Source organism: Siniperca chuatsi, linkage group LG18 (assembly GCF_020085105.1).
Source record: "Siniperca chuatsi isolate FFG_IHB_CAS linkage group LG18, ASM2008510v1, whole genome shotgun sequence".
NCBI classification, from domain to species: domain Eukaryota; kingdom Metazoa; phylum Chordata; class Actinopteri; order Centrarchiformes; family Sinipercidae; genus Siniperca; species Siniperca chuatsi.
This window is the reverse complement of record NC_058059.1, coordinates 15,958,268-15,981,058: the sequence shown is the minus strand read 5'-3', so window position 1 is coordinate 15,981,058 and position 22,791 is coordinate 15,958,268. Positions and strand designations below refer to the sequence as shown.

The 22,791-nt window shown below is 39.8% G+C and overlaps 1 protein-coding gene across 2 annotated transcripts in view; it reads left to right on the top strand.

Annotated features, from left to right (window-relative positions):
* LOC122865837 (transmembrane protein 132C-like) overlaps positions 1–22,791 on the top strand; it is a 154,692-nt gene that overhangs the window by 40,874 nt on the left and 91,027 nt on the right. For both annotated transcript variants that reach the window (XM_044174743.1, XM_044174744.1), the window contains exon 3: positions 11,802–12,726. In XM_044174743.1, the coding sequence (XP_044030678.1) occupies positions 11,802–12,726 (925 nt within the window). The remainder of the gene's footprint in view (positions 1–11,801; positions 12,727–22,791) is intronic.

Sequence of the window (22,791 nt, the reverse complement as noted above, 5' to 3'; positions counted from 1 at the left end):
TAGCATCTCAGTTAGCATTGTTTGAATGGAGCTGTAGACTTTAAAGATCAGCAGCCATTTGTTGTACTTCTGCTTGAATCACTTTTGAACTGGATTCAGCTTTCAGCCATGATGGCTGTACTGACCTTTACAGTGTGGTCTTGTTGTTGTTGATGTCATTGCATTGTAGTTCAAGTGTTGTGTCATGTGCTTTAAGCCCAGTCCTATTGATAATCCTAAATTATCACCTTAAACTAAAGTTTCACTTGTGTAAACATTGTCAATGCATAGCACACATCCATTAATATGAGTCCATGATCAGGCACATTTTGGAGGTTGTCTCACATAAGGGTACAGGTAATACAAAATGAAAAATCTCAAAATCTCATTGCAAATGAATGCCAAAATAATAGCTTGGTTATTACCTGGATAGGGCCAATCATTACAGCTCAATTTTGGTTGTCCGCAGGGATATTTGCAGTGCCTCTTACCCACTTGTTATATTGCTCTGTTCTGGTCACTTTACGTGGGTAATGAATCTAGCCTGCAGTTCTGCTTCTTGTCAAAGTGATTTCAAAGAGTTATCTTCATACTGAAAGAACTACCTTGATTTTCAAAGAGCCATTATGATATACTGATATAAGTTTTCTGAAAGACATTTCCTTTCCTTAATGAATGAGTCAAAATGTTATAATTTTTAATGTTCTAGTTTCTATTTTAGTTTTAATACATCTTACATGTATAGCAAAATTGTCAGTTACCTCAGTCAACACACACACACCGGTTTTAGATTTAAACAAACTCCATAAAACAATATCACCTCCATCAGAGCATAAAACAACTCTCCAGTCAATACTTGACATGAACTCCAAATACATTTCACTGAAAAAAGACCCCAAGAAACAACCCTGTAAAGTTTGCAATGTTGTTAGTACCTTATAGATGGCACAGGTCTTAAAATATACATATGTGTTATATCTGGCTCTCAAAGCTGTAGTGGTTGTGTAAGTAGTTGCAGTTTAGTGCTTTAATATCCTGCAGCTATCATGTATGATCATGTGACCTTGCTTCATACAGTATGTGTACCATCTAAGCAGCCAGTAATCAAAGCTCATTTACAAAATGTTTTAAAAGAAATGAGACAATTGGATCAATTTGGCTTTTAAATCATTAAACGATACATTTTTCTCATGTTGTTTTGCAGGGAACCTCTCTCTGTCCTTGGGCTAGACATACAGTACTGTACTTTTACCCACTCACTTTTATTAGACACCCGTCGTTAAAAACCCCCTGAGTGAATGGTGTTAAAGGTGATCCTGCTGATGTAATGCATCGTGATAAGATTTATATAAGAATTTCACCTGGCAGTGGGCTCGCAGGTGTCTTGGAAGAAGTGAGTTTTTTCACTCGGCAAGGAGTCCTACATGGAGTTTTAGTTGGAGTTATTGTCTAAATGTTTCAAATATTAGGCAAGGATTTCAACTACTTCAGTCATTTATTGAGTTCAGGCATGATTTAAGGAGAGTTTTTAGTTTTTTCACACCTATTATAAAAAGAAACCTTTTTTAAATGCATAGATTGAGACCATAATTCCCTCACACATTCATTCATTCATTCATTTACTCTGTCTCCTCAGTCAGAGGACACACTTGAGTGTGCAGTCACTCGTCTTCTCTCTACACTGCTGCTTAACTACAGGCTGCTCCACATTTGTACGTCCTTAATATTTTTCTACAAGGTAATTTGCTTTTGTCAGCTCACTGTACCATCAGACTTCTCATCCTTGTTCAAGGAAATTTAAGATCAACTCAAGAGTGTGTCTCTACCTGAAGATTCAACAGCTTTTTCTCTCCTATGTAACCTGTTATTATGGAGGGCCCACAGAGTTGCCCTTTTGCTCGTGTGAAATGGGAGCAAGGAGCGAAAAAAATAACTCTCATAGTTGTACCACCTAGAAGAAGATGAAATAACAGATTGTCAATCTCTAACTTAGATTTATTCTAGATTTACTCTACTTGCCTATAGGATGGGTAACCTTGGGCCTCTGTATCACACATATTTCAACCATGAGTGATGTACCAGAGAGAGACAGCTTTCAACGGTGACGTGAAGACATTTTATGATGTGCGGCATCTTATTTTATGACCATCTATAAAAATGAAGAAACTCTCTGAAAAGCTTTTTCTCAGCAAAAACCCAAGGCAATCCCAAGGTAATTATCTGACTAAACCTTTCACAGCTTCTGTTAGTCACAAAATCTGGCAAGAGAAAGATGAGGCTGACAAATAAAACTAGGTCTGAGCATTGAGTGAAAATGATAGACAGCCATTCTCTTGGCATCTTTATTTCCATTTCCCGCTTATTCCCCTAACCACTAAGCTCACTCAAAGACTCAAAATTCTCTGTGGCACTTTTGGGGGAGGATATGGATAAAGAAATGCATGCCATGAGCGTTGCTTGCTGCAGGGAGAGACCTCGGAGTTCATCTCATTTCAGAGTTTCTGAGCAGCAGCGAAATGACTGTCTGTTCTCTCCCTCTGCTCCTGCTGGAGCGTGCAGTGGACTTCCTCAGGGCCATGGAGACCAGGCTACTCACTTCCATGCTGTTTACCACCTCACTGCTGTGAAAGGCGTGCAACTTTCCTCCAGTGCCACCGATCAACACAGTCCACTGTATCTGTGCCAGAGGCGTCTCACTACAAACATTCCTCAGCACTCAAAAAAATGCATTTGGGCTATATATTACAGATTTTAGAATTAGAGCTGCAGAGGCTAAACTTTTGATCATCTGTAGTTTGACCAGTGGGGTGCATGCTGGCTCAAAATCTAAATTTCTGCTGATGGAGTTTTCCTGAGGCTTCATGACAGTTGTTTCTAAGCGGTTCCAAGTGTGTTCATGCGCAGACAGTCATACACACGTATAAATGTGCACTCAGTCACACACAAATACATAATACAGTAGCAAAGATCCCACATTCACATACATTTACAGCACAAGCATGCACATTATGACATGCAATCAGACATACATAGACAAATAATCACACACAATCTACACACACATGCATTATAAGCACATGCACAATCCATATCTCCTCTCACCTGTACTCTTGTTTCGTTGCATGTCTGTACTGCGTGGTCTGATCATTGGATTTTCTACTCCCATCCACATAAACCTCAACACATATGCTTTCACACGTAGAGCACTCATTATATTGTAGCACACAACCCCTAACAAGCCCTCGACTCCTGTTTAAATCCCCCCTCCACCAGGCAGCAGATACAGATCCTTGAGCTGTAAAAACTGACTTCTGCAGGAGCTTTGTGCAATTACAGCCGTCCACAGACCGCATCGCTAACATCTTAGACTACTTTTACTAGAACAGCGTTGTAAAATGTCATTGTTTTACATTACTGTTCTCCAGTATTGCCATGTAGAGCTTGAGATTCGCTTTTTCAGCTTCACTATACAACCCATCATACTTCTCCTCCTTATAAAATGTTAACTCAAGAGCGTGTCTCTAACTGAAGACGCATTCACTTACCTTGGCGGCCCTTTTTACATCGATTTCTACAACCTGTTATTATAGAGGGACCAATCTCGGAACCCATCGGCTATCGTATGACAACGATTTAGCCTCTCGGGGCAACGGCCAATGTTTTGGGGCTTCCAGTGTAGCCAGTGGATATCCGGATAATGGATATAAATTTAAATTTAAAAAAGCTAATAAAAAGCTAATCTCTAGGATTCCGAGATAAAAAGCTAAATTGTCGTCAGGTGATAGCCGATGGGTTCCGAGATTGCATTTCGGACTGTTTACCTGCATGCAACCAAAGCCCACTTAATCGTGATTGGTCAATACTACTCGGACTACAAACGGAAACCAGAATGCTTCTGATACCAAAATCTTGTCCCTTGCCTACAGATTCTGCATTTTTATGCAGATATGTGTTTAAAGAGATTATGGAGGGACCAATGGAGCTGTCCTTCTGTCTGTGTGATATGAAGAAAAAAAACACTTTTATAGAGGAAGATGAAATAACAGACATTCATTCATTCTCTACTATTCTACCTGTCAATAGGATAAATACACTTAGGCCTCAGTACTTTAAGGAAAAGAACTATCGAGTGCCCTGTAGTGTCCTGCTATAATCTTTGTTTCTCAGTTGTGGATTTTCAGATGCTTGGATAAGAATGATTTCTTATCAATACATGAAGACATTAAACATCTGCCCACCACACTGCATTATTATTAGTAACCATAATCTAATATCCTGGAGGTTCTTCTCATTATCTTTTGCCTAATTATTCATGCTTTAAAAGGTACTGTAAAAGCTACACATTAAATAACCTAACTGATGTTTATTTCATTGACTTACTTGGTAATATAAAAATGTGATTTTGTGCGTGTGTGATTTGTTGAAATTATGAAATAACTTATTTCTCCATGCGTACATTTGTATTTAAAGACAGTAAGCGATTGTACTGAATTCCTTCCCATCCCTTCTTCTGAACATAAATAATATTGTGGTTTGCATTATTTGAGCTCCTGGAGCAGCTGCAGTGTCTGATGTCCAAGGCCCATTGACTTTCTTACAATGTAACCTTGCTGGAAATGCCAGAACATTACTCACCCTGCTCCTTTTTGCCAACTCACTGCATTATTCTTACCCACTTAACTGCATCTGATTTCATATATTTGCACACACAAAAACATCCCCAGTGTAGATTATCCAGTATACCTGAAATGGATTCACTTGTATATGATTATCATGTGCGAGAGTTGCCGTTATTTATGACACAGATCCCCCTTCGTCTAAGCACACCACTGCATCATCTGTCACTGTCACTACTTTTATTTGACTCACTTTCAAAGTGCGGTTATTCCACTGAGAGAGAGTTGGTCACATTCATAAGCTCACCGAGGCAATCCGTGATCTTAAATGACAACAGCAGAGCCCACATAGTTAAAGTTAAAGCCTTCGATTACCCCTGTGGGTGCCCTCTTAGGAAGGCCAACTGCTGCTCTGCTCCGTTCCTTCAAGAGCTCTCGTCTCCTAGTTCATCTCATCTAAGCAACCGCCATCTCCTTAGTGACTCCGCCATTCACCTCCTCCCTTCCTGACTCTGTACAATGCACAACACTAGGGTCACAGGCAATGGACAGAATTGAAGTGTCATAAAAAGCCCATTCATGTCCCAAATGTGTCTTCAAGGCAGAAAGGTTTGAGGTTGTTTTCCTCTCTGCACAACGGGCGAATAGCTGTTCATTGCTGTTGCTCACTACCCCCACCAGGGAGACGCGATGCCTTGCAGTATGAGTGGGAAAAATTTTCTTTATGCAGACAAAGAAATGTTTGGAAGCTGCTGGAAGTTTTCCCGAGTCGGGCATAACTAATGCCCAGATGGGAGGTTTATATTTTTCAGTTTCATTAGTGTTTCTTTAAGATTCCAGTAACACTGAAATACATTACTTCCAAGTGAGCAGAGAAGGAAGATGGATTTTAAATGTCATTCTTAACAGCCTTTTGGATCTAATTGAGGCAGCTTGTGGTGCAACACATTGGCTGTTTAAGAAGTGACAGCTTACAAACAACTCATTTTCAGCATTGTTTAGACCATGTAATATGTAATTACTCTCTGAATCTCCATTTCAGCAGAGACAAGGAGGAAATTTTAGCTTTCTTTTGGCTGTGTCCTTGATGATAATGTTGAACTTTTCAATCACAGAGCATAAAAAATGGGCAGTATTCAAATTTTGGGGTCCAGGACTTACAGTGGTTACCTATTCAAGACCCACTAATGGTAGAAAGCATGTTCAAAGAATGATGAACTGTATCATTTAAAATTGTTTTAATCCTCTTTTTAGCCTACTTCATTTATTTTACTTAATTAGCTATTGAAGGGCGGCACAGCCAGCAAATGTTCATTATTTCAAATATATTAACATATTTCACATAAAGAGGGATTTATCACAAAGGCTCAATTTTTCTTTGTCTGACTTAGCAGTATTTAACATTACCCCTACTGAACCCATAATCTCAGAACATGTTAAAACATCTATTTTTAATATGCAAATGAATAATTATGCCTTTGTGACGAATCCCTCTTTATTGCTAAGCGATGTACATTTGCTGCCAGCAGCTTCATTTATGAGATTATGGCTGCCTATGTGAAAGTGAGGAATGTCTTTTACTCTCTTCATGCAGACCAACAGTCCCGGAGGAACACGGCATGTGGCCCCGCTAATATATCTGTATTGATGTGATTATATGCGTTGTGTGCTCGGAAGGTGAGATGAGAGGCAGGTGCTCAGGAGAAAGAGAGATGACGAGCATGCTGCTAAATGACTTATGTTCAGTCTCAAGGAATTTATCGACAGAAATGACTCAAAGATCATTTTTGGAACTAAAGAGGCCATAAGATTGGTCAGAGACGAAAACAACTCAAGTTTTGAAGAAACACGAGGCTCAGACTCAATGCTGATATTTGTAAGATATGAAGCCCTGCCCCATCCATCTTGGTAGGGTCACAATACTTCATTTTCCCTCATTTCTCTGAAAGGGGAAAATATGATCCCACCTATCGATTGCTGCATAAATGTGTTGCCTAGTGATGAAAGATGAGGTGTGCTTAGCGTTTATGTGATGTGATTAACCTCCAGCTGGGAGTGGGCTGTCTGCTCTGCCCTGGTTCTCCTGCAGTGTCAGGGTGCATGTGATGGGCACTTAGAGCGATTAGAGTTCCTGTGTGTTTTGTTTGTGTTGAGCTCTCACCCAGGACATTTCACTAACCAGGGGATTATATTGTTAGCCACTGAAGATGGTTTTATATCTAGTAGCCTGCAATGAATTTAAGAAGGTTCAAAGTGTGCTTTTGAGATTGTAAATAGATGAGCCTAAGCATAATGAATATACTGTATGTGTATTGGACATTCTTCTTCTTGGTTCTTATAAATTAGGCATTTGTTTTGTACAGAGAAAAAAGTATATTGATGGCATTTTTTTCAGTTTTTTAAATAGTATTATGGTACTATAATGCTCGATTGAATTTGTTCAAATCAGTCTTCAGTCAATACAACAATTAAAATAGTTTGGGCGGTTTTCAATAGCTTAGCTAATTGTCGTGCTGCTCAGTGGTTTTGGAGAGATTCTCTCCCCTTTGTGTGCACACAAGACTTTATCAGAAACTGTCTTTGATAAGGTATTTAAACTTCTTGACTTTGCCAATGGCATTTTCTCCATCTGAGCAGCAGCTGACATTTATATCCAGCCCCCTAAGATCCCAAAATACCCTTTTCATTCCATTGTTGTGGCTGAAAAAGAAAAAGTTACCCCTCATACTGACCGACAGTAGGTCCATTGATGGTGACTTCAAGGTCCCCTCAGCAGTTCCTCTGCAGAGCAAGCTCCCACATAGAGCAAATGTTTAACAAAAGAAAATGCCACGTAAAGATCACGTCTTAATGTTTTACCTTGTGGAAATTTGGGATTTCAAAAGCTTTTTAAATGTCTGTATTAGAAGACACAAAACAAGATGTGCCTTCCTTTTTAAAACCCATAATCAGTAAACTAAAACACTTTGGTACTTCCTGATACAAAAGTGGGAGCACAGAGGAACAAATAACTGCATCAAACAGCATGAAAATGTCATATTATGGGCAGCTTAACAGGTGTCTTGGGGTGATTTTCTGAAATAAGGACCCTCTTTTATTTCTTACAATAACTGCATATAGCTGGTTAGGTCCATCTTCATTGTTTTTGTAAGTCCTTGTGGCTATTGAAAAGATAACTCATATTAGACTGTTTTGTTTGAAAGTGAAAATTGAAAAGACACATTATTATAAGATATGGAAGGATTCATCAAATGTTACTCAAACAGAAATAATGTATTTGTTGAGGACTATTTTCAGCTGTGGATTAATCTAATTTGGGCACCTGGACAGTGTCTGTGAGATTGAGTCTAAATAAACTACAGTGCCCATGTTCATGGTAATGAGGTAACATGTCACCCAGTGCAAAGGTGTGGCACACTGATATGTTTTTAATAGACAGAAAATTGAGCTCTATGGCACAGAGGAATAAGTTAAACCAGGCTTTGCTTGTTAGCAGGATAAATTCATTGCTGGTTCTTGTCTTTTCATAGGATTTATTGACAATAAGAGACATACAGAATATTGCTAGACTTTTCCTTTGAGCCAATTATGGACCAAAACAGAACTGTTTGGGGTAAATAATGGATAATGGATGAACGGACAGATGGACCAGATTTAGATTTTAGCCTTGTCAGTGACCACTTGTATTCTTCCAGTGAGAGGAGAGACAGTAAGAGTTGCATCAGCAGGTTGGAAAGCAGTGAACTTGTGTACAGGTGTTTCTGAAGCAGGCGAGAGCAATGTTCTGCAGTGTTTGAGATGGCTCTACAAGAAAAACAAGTCTAATTTTAAACTGAATCCAACAATGAAGGAGGCATGTGGGCCATGCACATCATCTTGCTGTGCTGTAATCTTTTGACTTTTTCTGAACACTTGCGAGAAGACACTCCACCATCATCACCACCTCCCACTTCCCCACTCCATCCCCTGTTGCTGTTCATCTTCCCACTTCTTACCTCGATCACTTCTCTCTCTCTATAGATTCCTTATAAGAAAATCTGTTTGATTAATGTATTACTAAAGTTGGGCCAACTTAATATGTTTGATCAGGGAGTGGTTGCAAGATGCACACATGGTGGAGGATAAAGATAGGATGAGCAAAGGAGGAGGAGTAGGAGGAGAGAGGCAAGATGAAGGGATTATATTTCTTGGGTAAAGTTCTACTCAGGTCGCCAGGGATGAGAACAGGTGATTATAAGAAACTGTTTGATTTGAAGCCACACATGGCTGTCTTGGGGACATGAATGCTTTAATACCATTTTGAGAGTTTATTTTAGGTAAGTTGGTTGCTGCATGTTGTAGGAATTCCATGGAAAATACTTTAAAAGCATTTTAATTTGGAGTCCCATGCTCTTGTGGGGCCCCTACGTGAATATAACATCACGGCATTAAATCCTGAACATATGTCTAATGATGAGGCCAGTCGGGTTCAGCTGCATGTTTGATATGTGATCAGACTCCTCAGCCTACGTCCTGAGGGGTTGGCAGTGCCCAGAAATCCTCCACAAGAGTTTAGAGCTAGGATTTACCACAGGGGTTAAGTTATCTGCACAAATCATTCCCTTTTTCATTTGCAGAAACAGTCCTGCAGACATGATTTACAAGTACAGTAGCTGAAGACATGAAATCCAAGGGCAACCCAGGGCTGCAAATCACACCGGCTTTGCCTCTCTATTTACGACGTCCTATTGGTGTCATAGAAGGGGACATATTATAAATCTGAAGTTACAAATTACAACATTTTTCTGCTGTAATGAGGTATTTGGTTTCGTTTGTGTCATGGTAAGTGGAAACTAGGACAGTGTGTCACATCCCCCAGAGAAACAGAGAGACTGGAAAATCCTCTCACTGTGCTGTAAGCATGCTCCAGCACCATCTAAGCACCTACTTCCCTCTTGACATTGCTGTGTTTTGTCATTTTTAAAAGGTAAACATCATTCTCTCAGTCAAAACTGTGTATCAGTAGTTACTTACAGTAAACTGTCTCAGTGGAGGTCTTTACATCCTTTAGCATTCCTCCCCATCAGGGATACAGCGGTGTATATAAATGCAGTTTAACTCAGGAGTTCGAGTAGTTTGAAGAAGGTGCGCAACATGAATACAAACAAAAAAGCAACTGATTACAGTGCAACTAATTTATATTTATGTTTCATTTTCATTATTTTCATGGCTTTGTTACCCATATCAGTGTCAGACGTTTTGCTATTAATGCAGATGATTATATAGAATAGAGGTCTGTAATTAGGTTCAGCTGTTTTTCATTTGGGCAACCAAACCCAATTTTCATAGCTGTGGTAGAGACACAGGCCGTATTTTGAACATATTTGTATTTATTAGGGAATAAAATTGCCTTAAAAATGGATGCCATGATTTTTTATTTCCTGCCATTGAAGTTTCAACCCACCTGTGTAATATACCAAAATAGACCTAGTTGCTCCAGTATACCTCGACTTAAAAGTTAGAACAGATGAAGAAGGATTGGATATTGACTCCCTGATCGATTCATTAGCCCCCCCCCCATTAGGCTGGGTTACAGTCAAAGACAGCGCCTTTTGATACAGAGACATCTCTCAAAGACATTCAAATGAAAGGCAGATAATGAAAACGTCATTTCAGCACCAGGAGCTGTCTGATCTATTACTGTAAATAGCCTAATGCATGGCACAGAACCAGACAAGATATCCCTTAAGGTGAAACAGGGTTTTGAGGAGGTGGGGTAAACCTTCACTACATCCTTGTTTCCTCCCTCTTCTGTGTCAGAGCTGAGATGCTTCGTTCTGAAGTGCTGCTTATGTTTCTGATGCTGGTTCTGTCCATCTGGAGAGCCGGTCATTGCTCTGCTGCCATGGATTGTCACAAATCACTGCCACGCCACGTCTCCAGCAGCACGGAGGGTTCGGGACAGAAAATCAATGGGCACTCATGGGCTACTCCATCAGTCCAAATATCTGGAGCTTGATGGCAAAGAGAGGGGGGTGGGGAGGACTTGCAGGATTGAGAGGGAGGGATGGAAGCAGGTTTTAGGGCCACGCAGGGTCTGGTGAGTTTGGATGGGCATGATAGTTGGTTTAATATAGAAGTGTACTGTGGTTGTGAATAAAACCGTTAAGAAAGTGAAAGAGAGAATGAGAGACAACAAAGGCCGGGTATCATTTTAAATATTTTTCAATGCTGGTGCCAATATGATCTAAGTTCTGCCACAGTGTCAGAACTTTGAAAACCCCTGCCTAAGCATGCGTAATATAAGGTTTTCATCTTTTAGTTTTCATTAACAAACATATGCCAGCTTTCTCAGAGCGTCAATATTTAATGTGTAATGTAAATTCAAACAGAAATATAAAAACACCTGTGAATAGCTTCTTTTTATGTATTGCATTGTGGGACAGTGACAATTCTTTGTAGTATATTCTGTACATAGTGACTTTTTTGAGTATGTAATTTTGTCAGTTTTCCAGTGTGAATGCACTACATACTCATAACCTGCTTAGAATTACTAATGTAGTATGGGATTGGGACACAGCTTAAGAATCTGACCAGGCATTTGATGCCAACTTTCCATACTTGACAGTAGCGAAGCATAAGAGGAGGTTGAAATGACAGAGGGAAGGATGCAGGAAGGAGATAGAAAAAGAAAAGGAAAATTTGAAGGAGAGAGAAAAACAGATCGAGTTAGTGTTTCATAATAAAAAAGGATCGAGAGCAGGAGGGAATGTGGACATGCCTGATAAGCAAGCGACTCAGATAGACGCAAGTGTTTTGAATTGAGTCTAACAAATTCTTTTAAATAAGAGCAGCGGCTCATGAAAGTGATATCATATGGAAATGTCTCCAACAAACCATTTAACATTCACCACTAGAACTGACTGTAGATATGATTGCCTCAGGTTGGAGGCAATTCATGCACATGCTATGTTAAATGTGAAGCGTTGCCGTCCAGGTCGTGAGTTATTTCCTCCAATTTTTCTCATTCTGCTCTTTGATTTCATAGCTGGCTCAGGTTTTATTGATAAGATTTACACAATCAATCTTCCTCATACATCTTCAAGTACCACAATGCATGACCAGACCTGTGCTGGATTATTCCAGGTGTTTTTAACTCAGTTGCTGAAACAAAGGTTGACGGGTAGATAACATCTCCTTCATTGTCATTTTCTCTCTCTGTTTCAGTGGTGAACAGCAAGGTGATCCTGGAGGGCCTGCAGAGGTACGGCCCCACGCCAATCTATCTGCCTGTCAGCTACCGGATCCTCAATGCTGAGTCAGCGTTCTTCCTACAGGAGGCAAACCAGGACTTAATGAGGAACTCCAGCCTGCAGGCTCGCACAGAGTCCTTCTTCATCCACCAGGCCCGGCAGATGCCCTTTGTCAATGCTAGCTATGGGCCGCTGTCTGTCCAGCAGCCTGTCCCTCTGGAGCTGCTGCAGACCCTGCCAGGGCCATTTAACACACCCTCCTTCAGTTCATCGTCAGGGCCAACATCCGCATCATCGTCACCTCTCTTTACATTCAACTGGAAGGTCCACACCTATATTATCAGTGAGAGGATTCACCCCAGTTGGCCAAAGGTTCAAGTGTTGTTCTACATTGCAGGGAGGGACTGGGATGATTACAGCGCCATCCACAAGCTGCCCTGCGTCAGGATGTTCGCCTTCCATGAGACTCAAGAGGTGCGTGGGACATGCAGGCTAAAAGGTGAGCTGGGGATATGTGTTGCCGAGCTGGAGCCCCTAGCCAGCTGGTTCAGCCCCCCCACCGTCAGGCCAGGCAGGCAGAGGGTATCTGAGCATGCCCAGGGCACTCCTGTGGAGCTCTACTACATGGTTCAAACCACGGACAGTGGAGACTGCAGCTCAGAGGATTCAAGAAAGGGCAGCTCCGTTCGCACAGACCAGCAGAGGCCGATGGGCTATTTTGCAGGGCATACACCTATGCAGCGTATTGGGAGTGTCAGGCTGTTTCAGCCACTGTCGGAGCTGAAACTGGACAATAACTTTGTAGTGATGGCCCCATCAAAACCCATTCGGCAGAGAGAAACAGTTTCTACTTTTCTGGCTCTCTCCACACTCTCTTCAGTGCAAATTTTCACCCTCAGGTGAGTCAGCCTCCTCCTGGGAGAACACAGTTTACTCTGTTGCTCTACTAATGTATTCTCATTTTCCAAACTAATTTGAATAGAAATCATTGGACATACAAGCAGTTGAAAAGAAGGCATTGATAGGCTTTTAGAGGAAGCAGAGTGATAGACAAAACCTATGAGAACACTCCACAACCACAAATCTTGCAATACACAACAACATTTATAGCAAACCCATCTGTCACTTATGTGTAAAATTGTGCTGAGGCATAAAACAGGAAGAATCTTCTCAAGAAATTCTTAGTCATTGTTTGTCTGAGTCATATACTCAAATGAATCATGCAGGGTATAACTAATCTAGTACAATGCCTCTTTGTCTCTTTGTTCCTAAAATACTGTACTGTATGTAGCTATGCTATGCAAACTTGTCAAATCTGCCTTCTTGTTCAAGAGTTAGTAGGCAACACAGTTATAGTCCAGTCATGTATTTACAATACTATACTGCTGAGGTTTGGAAACATTATTTAAAACAGCTTGTTTAATCAAAATAGAATGCAGTGGACAAAAATCCAGCATTAACCTCTGGCGTTAGAGACTAGAAACTGTGTGTATGATAAGCTTTCGATTCGCCACACCATACTCCAGTCCACGGACAACGTTTCCATGACACTGCTAGTCAACTGCCCAGCATCAGTTAGTTTATTTACCTTGTTTATTTAGGTCATTTGTCTACTAATCAGAAAAACATAATGTCGTGCAATCTCATGCAATCAATTACATAGCTTTATTGTGTGAAACAAAACAGACGAACAACACTCTCACATCCTTGTCCTACTTTGCTTTTGCAAGAAAGAGAAAATGTTAATTTCAGCAGGCAGACAATTTCAAGGACAAAGAAAGAGCTTGCCACACACCAAGTCTTGGCTCTAGACCAACTTGAAACCTCTTGATTTTTGTTTCAACGTTTTCTGCAAGTGGAAGCACGGGATATTTCAGTGATGTTCAACTTAAGTAAAAAGCTGAAAACTGAGAGAAAAGTTTGAAGAGAGTTAATTTATGGTACTGTTTTTTTCTGCTTACAGTTAAGGAGTCATTTTGGTTAGGTACCACATTTACAGATTTTTTTTAAAATTTATTCCTACCACTATTTTTACGCTAAATCTTTTCACATTTAGCGCGGCTTCTCTTTAGATGAGATTTACTGGCTGCTGTAGAAGGAATATTTTTTAAATATTGGAAATAATGTTTTACAGAGAAGGTTTGTTTGTGAGTATTGTAACCTTCCAAGTCATTTTGGAAAGAAATTAGAGAGATATCATAATGCTTCACACCTTCCAAACTGCATCTTTGACAGTCTAGAGGGGATTGTTTTGACTGGATAACATCTTAATTATGCCTTTGTGCTATTTATGAAGGTTGTTTTCATGTACTCACCTTCAAAATTGACTGTCTAAGGAAATATTGTACCTCAGGTGATTCCACACAACAACAACAAAGTAGTTATTGATTCATTGAGCTTTGTCTCGTACAAATTACCATTCAAAGTGACTGTAATTGCTCCATGTTGTGTGATGCAAATTAACGTGTAAGGAATATGCATTTCCACTGGGCTACTTTTATGTCTGAGATCTAAATCATTGCAGATGAAACAGTTAGCAGCCTTAAAGTGGAGCTGTGACAGAGAGCCTTGGCAATTTGTCAACCCTGGGTGAGCAGGAAATCTGCCAAAAAGCCTCATTGCTTTTTCTCTCACTCCAGTGATGATGAACTCCCATGAAGTATTAGCGCTCACAGTGTGTGTTTATCATATTTGTCAGCATGTGTATAAATGGGAACTTTAAAGGCGGTATTTTTCCTTTAGTGCCTTTTTGCACCAGTATTGCACCCCGAAACATTCAGAAGTTCAGCTTTTTTATGTTTTCCGTTGGGATAGCACAGAAATTCAACCAAAATACCTCATTAGCAACCAAAAGATTAAACCTCAAAGTGTTTGAAAATCACAGGCTACTTTACAGTACTTGACTGCCAGCTTACCAAACTCTGTAACTGAACATCCGAACGCTGATGATTAATCTTGCGTCAGCTTTGTTGCGCATTGCTTTTATCTTACAGGATTAAACCTGTGGCGCTATTCAGTGTCTTTTTCTCTCAGTTGTTGGATTTCCTGATGACAAAAAAAAAAACCCTCTAAAATACCCTTTAAGCACTTGATACCCATGATGATGGTGTAATTCAAGTTCTGATCACTAGAGTGTATGTGTGTGGATCCTGGTATGTTGAACGTCATGGTTCTGCTTCACTCTCTCGCTGTATGTGATTGCATACTGTTTGCCAATGTTTGCCTATGTTCTGGTGTGGGTGTGTTTATAGACAGCGTTCTTGGTACGGTCAGTCTGGGTTATTTCGAACAATGGCTAAGGCACCATCTTCAACACCTCACTGGAGACATGCCATGTGCCAGCCTGCTTCTAATCCTCCACCTCCATCATCCCCGTCCCCAAAAAACCAAGGACCACAGGACTTAACGACTACAGACCCATCACCCTGACCTCTGTGGTAATGAAGTCATTTGAGCGCCTTGTGCTGTCACACCTCAAATCCATCACAGACCCACTCCTGTACCCCGCTGCAGTTCGCCTACAAGCCAACAGGTCTGTAGACGATGCAGTAAATAATGCCCTCCACTTCATCCTCCAGCACCTGAACTCCTCAGGAACCTATGCCAGGATCCTGTTTGTGGTCTTCAGCTCTGCTTTTAATACCATCAAACCAGCTCTTCTGTAGGACAAGCTCTCCCAGCTGATTGTGCCTGACTCCACCTGCAGGTGGATCACAGACTTCCTGTCCGACAGGAGGCAGCATGAGGCTGGGAAAACATGTCTCTGACTCCCGGACCATCAGCACCGGTTCCCCCCAAGGCTGCGTTCTATGCTCTTGTCTCTGTATACCAACAGCTGCACTTCCAGTCACCAGTCCGTCAAGCTCCTGAAGTTTGCGGATGACACCACCCTCAATGGGCTCCTCTCTGGTGGGGATGAGTCTGCCTACAAGTGGGAGCTGAACATCAGCTCCCTCACCAAGAAAGCCCAACAGAGGATGTGCTTCCTGCGGCAGCTGAAGAAATTCAACCTGCCAAAGACAATGATGGTGCACTTCTACACCGCCATCATCAAGTCCATCCTCATCTCCTCCATCACCATCTGGTACGCTGCTGCCACTGCCAAGAACAAGGACAGATTGCAGCATATCATTCGAGGCGTACAGGAAAGATTGTGGCTGACCCCTCCCACCCTGAACAAAAATAGTTTCAGACCCCTCTCCTCCTGATGGACCGCAGGAGGCTCACACCAAAAGAACAGCATCTTCCTATCCGCAGCTTACCTCATCAGTAAGGCCTGGGACCCCTACTGACACTGATTCCCATACCCCCCTAACCCCTCCCTACACGTTATATTAACGTAAAGTCTACAGTCCTGTCTCAATGCATTACATTAATGCACATCTTCTGGACTAGTATCTTGCCCATTGCAAATATTCTTTAAACTTCATTCTGTGTACTTTATACAGTTTATGGTTTACATTGATGATGCTTGGTGCTCAAATGCAGGCAAAGTGGATGGACACTGTCCCACAAATGTTGAACTTTTTATGTGAAGATGGAAACCATATCATTATCATCTCTATCTCTATCTGCTGTTTAGATTCCACCAGACGCAAATTCAAAAAATGCGCTGTAGAATTATTTCCTGGGTGTTTACGTGTATGTATATAGACTATGTATATAAGTAACTGTATATATTGTTTTATTTAGTTTTATTTAATTTATTTTATGTTACCCTATTTTAATATGAATTTAATTATCCATTATGTTCTATGTGTGTAGCATAAACGGACTACAAACTTTCATTTCATTATACAACTTTGTGTTGACAAATATATAACCTTGTACCTTATGAACTATTGCACATCCCTGCACAAACTATACAGCTCTTTAATTTAAATAGCAGTCATATTGCCATCTCCCCCCTCTCTTCCACCACAGTCTGCTGTAACTTGTGACAAAACAATACTGAGAGTTTCTCTCTATAGCCTTTTTTACTACATGCGCTGCTGTCAGATGGAATCAGTAGATTGTTTTTACTTTTAATTTTACTCCTTTTACTCTTTTATGGATTTTTTTGATATGAATGTAAAATTCTTTAGGACTTTGAGAAAATAATGTGGTGTATAATCCTCTTAATATATTGTTTACAAACTGATTCATTGACATAGGATTACTTGCATTTACCTGGACAGAGCACCTTGAATTTTTCAGGCTCATTGTACACTTTCTCTAATACTCTCAGCAAAACCTAAAGCGAGATGACATGCCTCAAAATTTCTGTGCAGTTATGATTTTGCTCTTAATTTGACTACCTTCCCCATTGGCAAGGCAAACTACTACTGCTATCACTGCTAGTGTTGTATGACAACAAGACTAAAACATTTTTTTCTTTTTGACTGATTATGTGGAGTAGATTTCCAAAGGCTAATAATTTTCCCAATTAAAAGATGCATAATGTGTGAAATGATTTATTAGTCTGTTTTGTTAGCTTGTTTGAGAGCAGTATACAATCAGCAAGCTTACATGCACATTTATCATTAGATTCAGATGGATTACCCATCCACCTTTTGGGTCACAGTGGTTAATATAGACCTCAGTCTCATATCTCAGTGTTTAAATGCTGTGCAGAAATGTCACAGTGATCTGAATGCAAAGCAGTCATTTTATACACAAACCAGAGCAAGGCTAGTGGTGGTGAATAAACTATTTTTTGGTAACAGTAAAGCAACTTTCGTGTTTTAGTTAATAAATAACAAAAATGTAATCATTGATACCAAAAACAAAAAAACACCAACAGTTTTCCTCAATTGTTTCTGCTCTAATGTTGTAGCACTAAAAAGAAGTTTCCAGTTAGCTGCCACATGTCCCTTTAAGACATTAACCTGATGATCAAACGGTATCACTTTATAATACAGCCTGGAATTTACTGTGGAATTTTGTTGTAAGAATCAAAGCATTTGTTTTTATTCATCCATTACTATAAGGGACAGCACCTGCACTTTAGACAATACAAAGAATAAGCCGGTAGGCTAAATTGCCTATGCAGTGATCAAGCAGATTAACCTGTTAAGTCCCATATACTTTAAGTATGTTCCTGTACTCCATAAATGATTGACAAGTCCCTCATTATTCCAAGATTTGTACAGTTTTTCTTTGAGCTTCCTACCCCAATATTACATTGCTGTACCCCAGCATTGGTGGGTAGCCTACCACTGTGATCGATTTGGCAATGTAAACCATATATCTTATGTGTTCTTCAATAAGCCCTCCATTTGAGTTTAGAGAGATTTCTCCAAAGCCCCTTTCATTACCTTACTGTACCCCGGCAGTTTTGGTAGCATATTGTAACTGAGAAATACATTGTACCACAATCACTTTATAGGTACCGCTAAATATCAGTGTTATTGACAACCATTTTCCCTAAGTTTTGTTTCCCAGTACTGTACCCTCAAGAACCCATATTTACAAAAATACTTATGGGTATAATTCATTTCTCCTTTCTTCTAAAATGCCCAATTGTTTCTCCCCTGCCCCCCATAGTCTTCTTTTCTTCCACTGTACCTACATTTAAGTATTTCAGTGGTACCTGATTCTTTCAACAAAATTACACTGTAAATCGCGGGCTATATTATAAAATGTTACCAATCAAACCTATCACGCAAGCTCAACTTTTTAGAGGAATCGGGTTTCTGCAAAACGTGTAAACACTTTAATTTCAATATGGTAAACATTACCATATACCATAGTCTATATACTGACTCTTAACTTTAATATTATGTTGGCTGTTTTTCCTTCTTGATTCCACATTGTACTGTGGGACAAATAGAGAACAAACATATGCAAACATATAAATGTGTTTTCTAAAACACTGAGGCTGTAGAGTCAGTTAGTCGTCTGTGTCTCCTAAACTGTAAATCTTAGCACCCTATTAATAAGACAGCTGATAAAGTTTGGCTTACTGTTTTCTTTTGGCTCATTCATAATTAATTTTGAGTTAAAAGCCACAAATAACCTTGTTTATTATTTTTTTTAGCTCTTTAATATAATAATCATCATATACAGTACTGTGTGTCATTGGCATGCTAGATTAAAGTTATACCTGACATTACTTCCTACCCTCTACTATAAATGCGGGTTATAATTTCAAGTAGGAATAATTTCAGTTCCTCCTGTAGAGTTACATATTTAAATGATAACTATCATACATACCGATGCCTAGCCAGCTCTTTAGCTGCACAGCAAAATCAGCACACTTAACACACAACCAAAGGGCTATTTTATTGGCAATTATTCCTCTCTGCTTTATTGTGTAATTGGCTGTATTTGATCTAATGTTAACTAATATAATGTAATTATTTTGAACTTAATTGTAAGCTTTTAATTGCAGCTGCAGGAAAAACATACAGACATATGTGTACACACAGATACACTGACACTCACACACACACATACACATGGATGTGCTCTGTGCCAACTGTAGTCATGGTGTGTTTGTCATGCTAAAGGCTCCCGGTAGAATCAGTAATTCCCTGCTCTCTGCCTCATTAGCAATGGAGAGAGTGGTGTAACAGGTTGGAAAAGGGTTCTCCAGTTACTCCTTATTCAACATGCAAATGAAAACACCATTTCCTCCTGAACAAATTAACAGGCTTTTCAAAAGATAAATTGCCCCAGCTGTATTGTAATTTTGACTAAACAATCCAACATATTTCCACAGATCCCCCTGGGGGCAGTGCTGCTGATGAATGCAAATGAATTTCTAATATCTGAGAGTGTGAAGGTATAAGTATGAGATTCTTCATGCCGTGCCAGCCCAAACAGTCGGCACGAGTTGTTTTATTATTCAGAGATTTGGCAGGTGAAGGAGGCAGGTTTGGTGTTTGTAGCTATGAATAAAGAAGTGGATTTAGCTGAGGCCTGTTTGGAGGTATTCAGATGTTATGCAGACATGATACAGAGCTTCCTGTCAGCTGATTCGGATGCTGAACACAGTTTACAGGTTGTGTGTCTTGGCTGTTTGTTATTGGCCAATGTTTGCTGAAATATCATCAGGAGAAAAGGTTGGCATAAAGATGTTCGACTGAGTGTATTAGCCTTATCTTGACTGCACTCCTCTGTGATTCAGTTCTTGGTAAAGGTCATCCAAGATAGGTATGTCTCTTTTCCATTTCCATTTCTGTACTTATCTGGACTTTTTCATGTATTTTATCTGCCGCTGTGCCTTGGTTTCTCTCTCCTCTTTGTGCTGTTTAACCTTTCTCTGCCTGTACACGCGCTCTCCTTTTCTGTCATACTCTTGCTTTCCCTGAGCTTGACACGTTCTTCCTCTTTGTGCTGAAATATTGGCAAAAACCTCCTTTGTTTTTATATTTAAATGAAGACTCTTGCCTTAAATTAAAAGTCAATTCTGTCTCAGTGTACACTTCAAAGTCTCTTTACCCTCTTCTGCCCTTCTTCACCCATCTCCCTCGTTCCGTTTGCTCAGTTGGCCTGCTCACCACTGTTTACTTTGAAAGCACAGACTTTCCTCGTCTACTCATTAATAAGTAATTAGTCATTTGCGGCCTGGGGAGACTGTTCACTGTTTAGACCCTACTCTCTATTGGGCCCTGCCACCACAAAGCAATCACCAGTTGCCTGCAGCAAGTAATTTGAATCCTTGTATTTTCTACCATAATGATTTTCCATCACATTTCTCCTCTTGAATTTGTGTCTAAACTGATGAAGTTATTGGCCATTGGAAGCCCAGAATGTATTGCTCTGCCACTTCCCTGCTGCCTGCCTGCCTGCCTTTTTTTTTTTTTTTTGCTTTCGCTCTGTCCATCTGCCTTTGGAAAGGCTGCATGTCCCCGAGGGATTTTTGTGATCTCACAGCTTGGCAGAGGGCCGTACGAATGTGCCGTACCATTCAGAGTGACAGATAACTCCCAAGACTTTGAGTATCGACAGGGGTCAGAGGTCACTTCGTTTTTTCTCTGTAGTTGCTTTGAACTTGTGAAAGTCCTGCAGGCTTTTCATAAGGGCAGCAGAGAGAATGAAAGAAGCTGGAGTGGGATCTTCCCAAGAGAGCGGTGCTCCGTATCTGGTCTAGTGTTAGGATTACTGAAGTGTGCGCGGTAGGTAGGGAAGTGTATCTATCCCTCTTAGATGTTTCAACTTGTATTAAGATGCATAGTCCACAATCTGATACAAAAACAATACAGATTATTTTGTAATGATATGATACACCATGAATCAAAGCTGAATTTCACCCAGAATCTGGTTCAGATATGTCGTTGTATATCGATGTAGCCATATTTCTGGATCTCTTGTAAGTTTTTGGATATGTGTTGCTTAATCTTTACACCCCTACTATTACTAATACTATTATTATTACTTCTATGATTATTATTATTGTATAGTGCTTTAAGGCTACAAATACTTGAAAAAAAGTGACTAATACTGAGGAGATTCATACCTCTGACGTTATTAATACCCATAGCTGGTAAAAAAAAAAAGCGGTTTTCTCCACATAAAATAATGTCATTGTGTTAGAAAAATATCTGTATTTTTGGCATCCAGAAGTGTTAATGTCTCTCCATAGCCTCCTTCATAGAGCTGTGCGACAACAAAGTAGTTACTGGAAATTACATATTGAAACAGCGAGTGTCATCTAAACTCAATGAAATGAAACACGTTGTCAGTGGACATTTTGCTGATAGGTTCAGTAGGCTCAACAACATTTTGCAACTATGTTAATAGATTTCTTCCTTACGTTTCCAACAAAACAATAATAGTAATTTCTAGGAGACAAGGTTGCGCCATTTCTATTATTTTATACTGTCAAAATAAGAGAAGGTCCAACTAATTACTTTCATAGTAAAAGTAAGGCTCTGATTAAAAGTGCAATCAGTCACTTTAATCTAGACTTTGAAATAGAGATGTCTCGAGCAGGGTTGGAAATTTTTTGTCCAAGAAAGTGCCACTGCAGCTGGTGGATTCCAAAATCTACCAGCCACTCAATTTTTTTACCAGCCACTTTCTTGTTTTAACCGGCAGTGTGAAAACTAATAAAACAAGATCTACAATATTCAAGCAATAGACTATTTTATTCTCTCTCTGTCTCTCTATAAACGTATAAATAAAATCTTATAATGAACTGCACTGCTCATTTAGGTGAAACCATATTGAAAGTTGCTGAATTTGGAGATTAGGTTCGCTGTCTTTTAGGTCTCATTATTCTGCTGCATTCTGAATCAGCTGCAGATGGGGAAAAAATGGTGTTTCTCAGATGCAACAAGCAAGACTGAATAACTCTTTTCACTTGATTCACACTATACATAACCCAGAATAAAATATCTAAAATTTCCCAAAGATCTTAAACCTCTTTCATATTAGTTGTGAGCTCCTCACAGTTTTCATGAAGTTTCTACATTATTTTTGGAAACCAAAATGTGCAGTCTCTGGCACCATTAGATAATTGCACACAGTGGTACGTGATTAGTAAAATTTGAGCTCCTTGTCATTTAACCAAGATAAAATAAGAATTATTCTGCTGCCTAAACTACAGCTAGTTTAGGCAGCACGCTGTCGCAAACATATGCCTACGACTCATGGAAGTGGAATTCTAACTAATCATCATCTCAAAAATATTGAGGCACTCACATTTACTGTCCATTACAATAGACACCCATTTCACTTAGGATATGCACAGAGAAACAAAGAATCATGAAGAACAATTAAACATGCTTACCTATGAACATTCAGTGATATTTAATTGATAAATCGAGATAATGTGCTCTAACACTCAAAAAACAAGACTTCCACAAATAATGACTGGTTGCTCTTAACTCAGACCACCACCATTACCAGTAGTAGGTGGTGTATGCTGTACAGATTGTAAAGCCCTCTGGGGCGAATGAAATTCACTTGACAACCATTAAGTTCTGAATGTACTGTGCAGCTTATGACCACACATCAGCCTTGACATCTAAAACCTC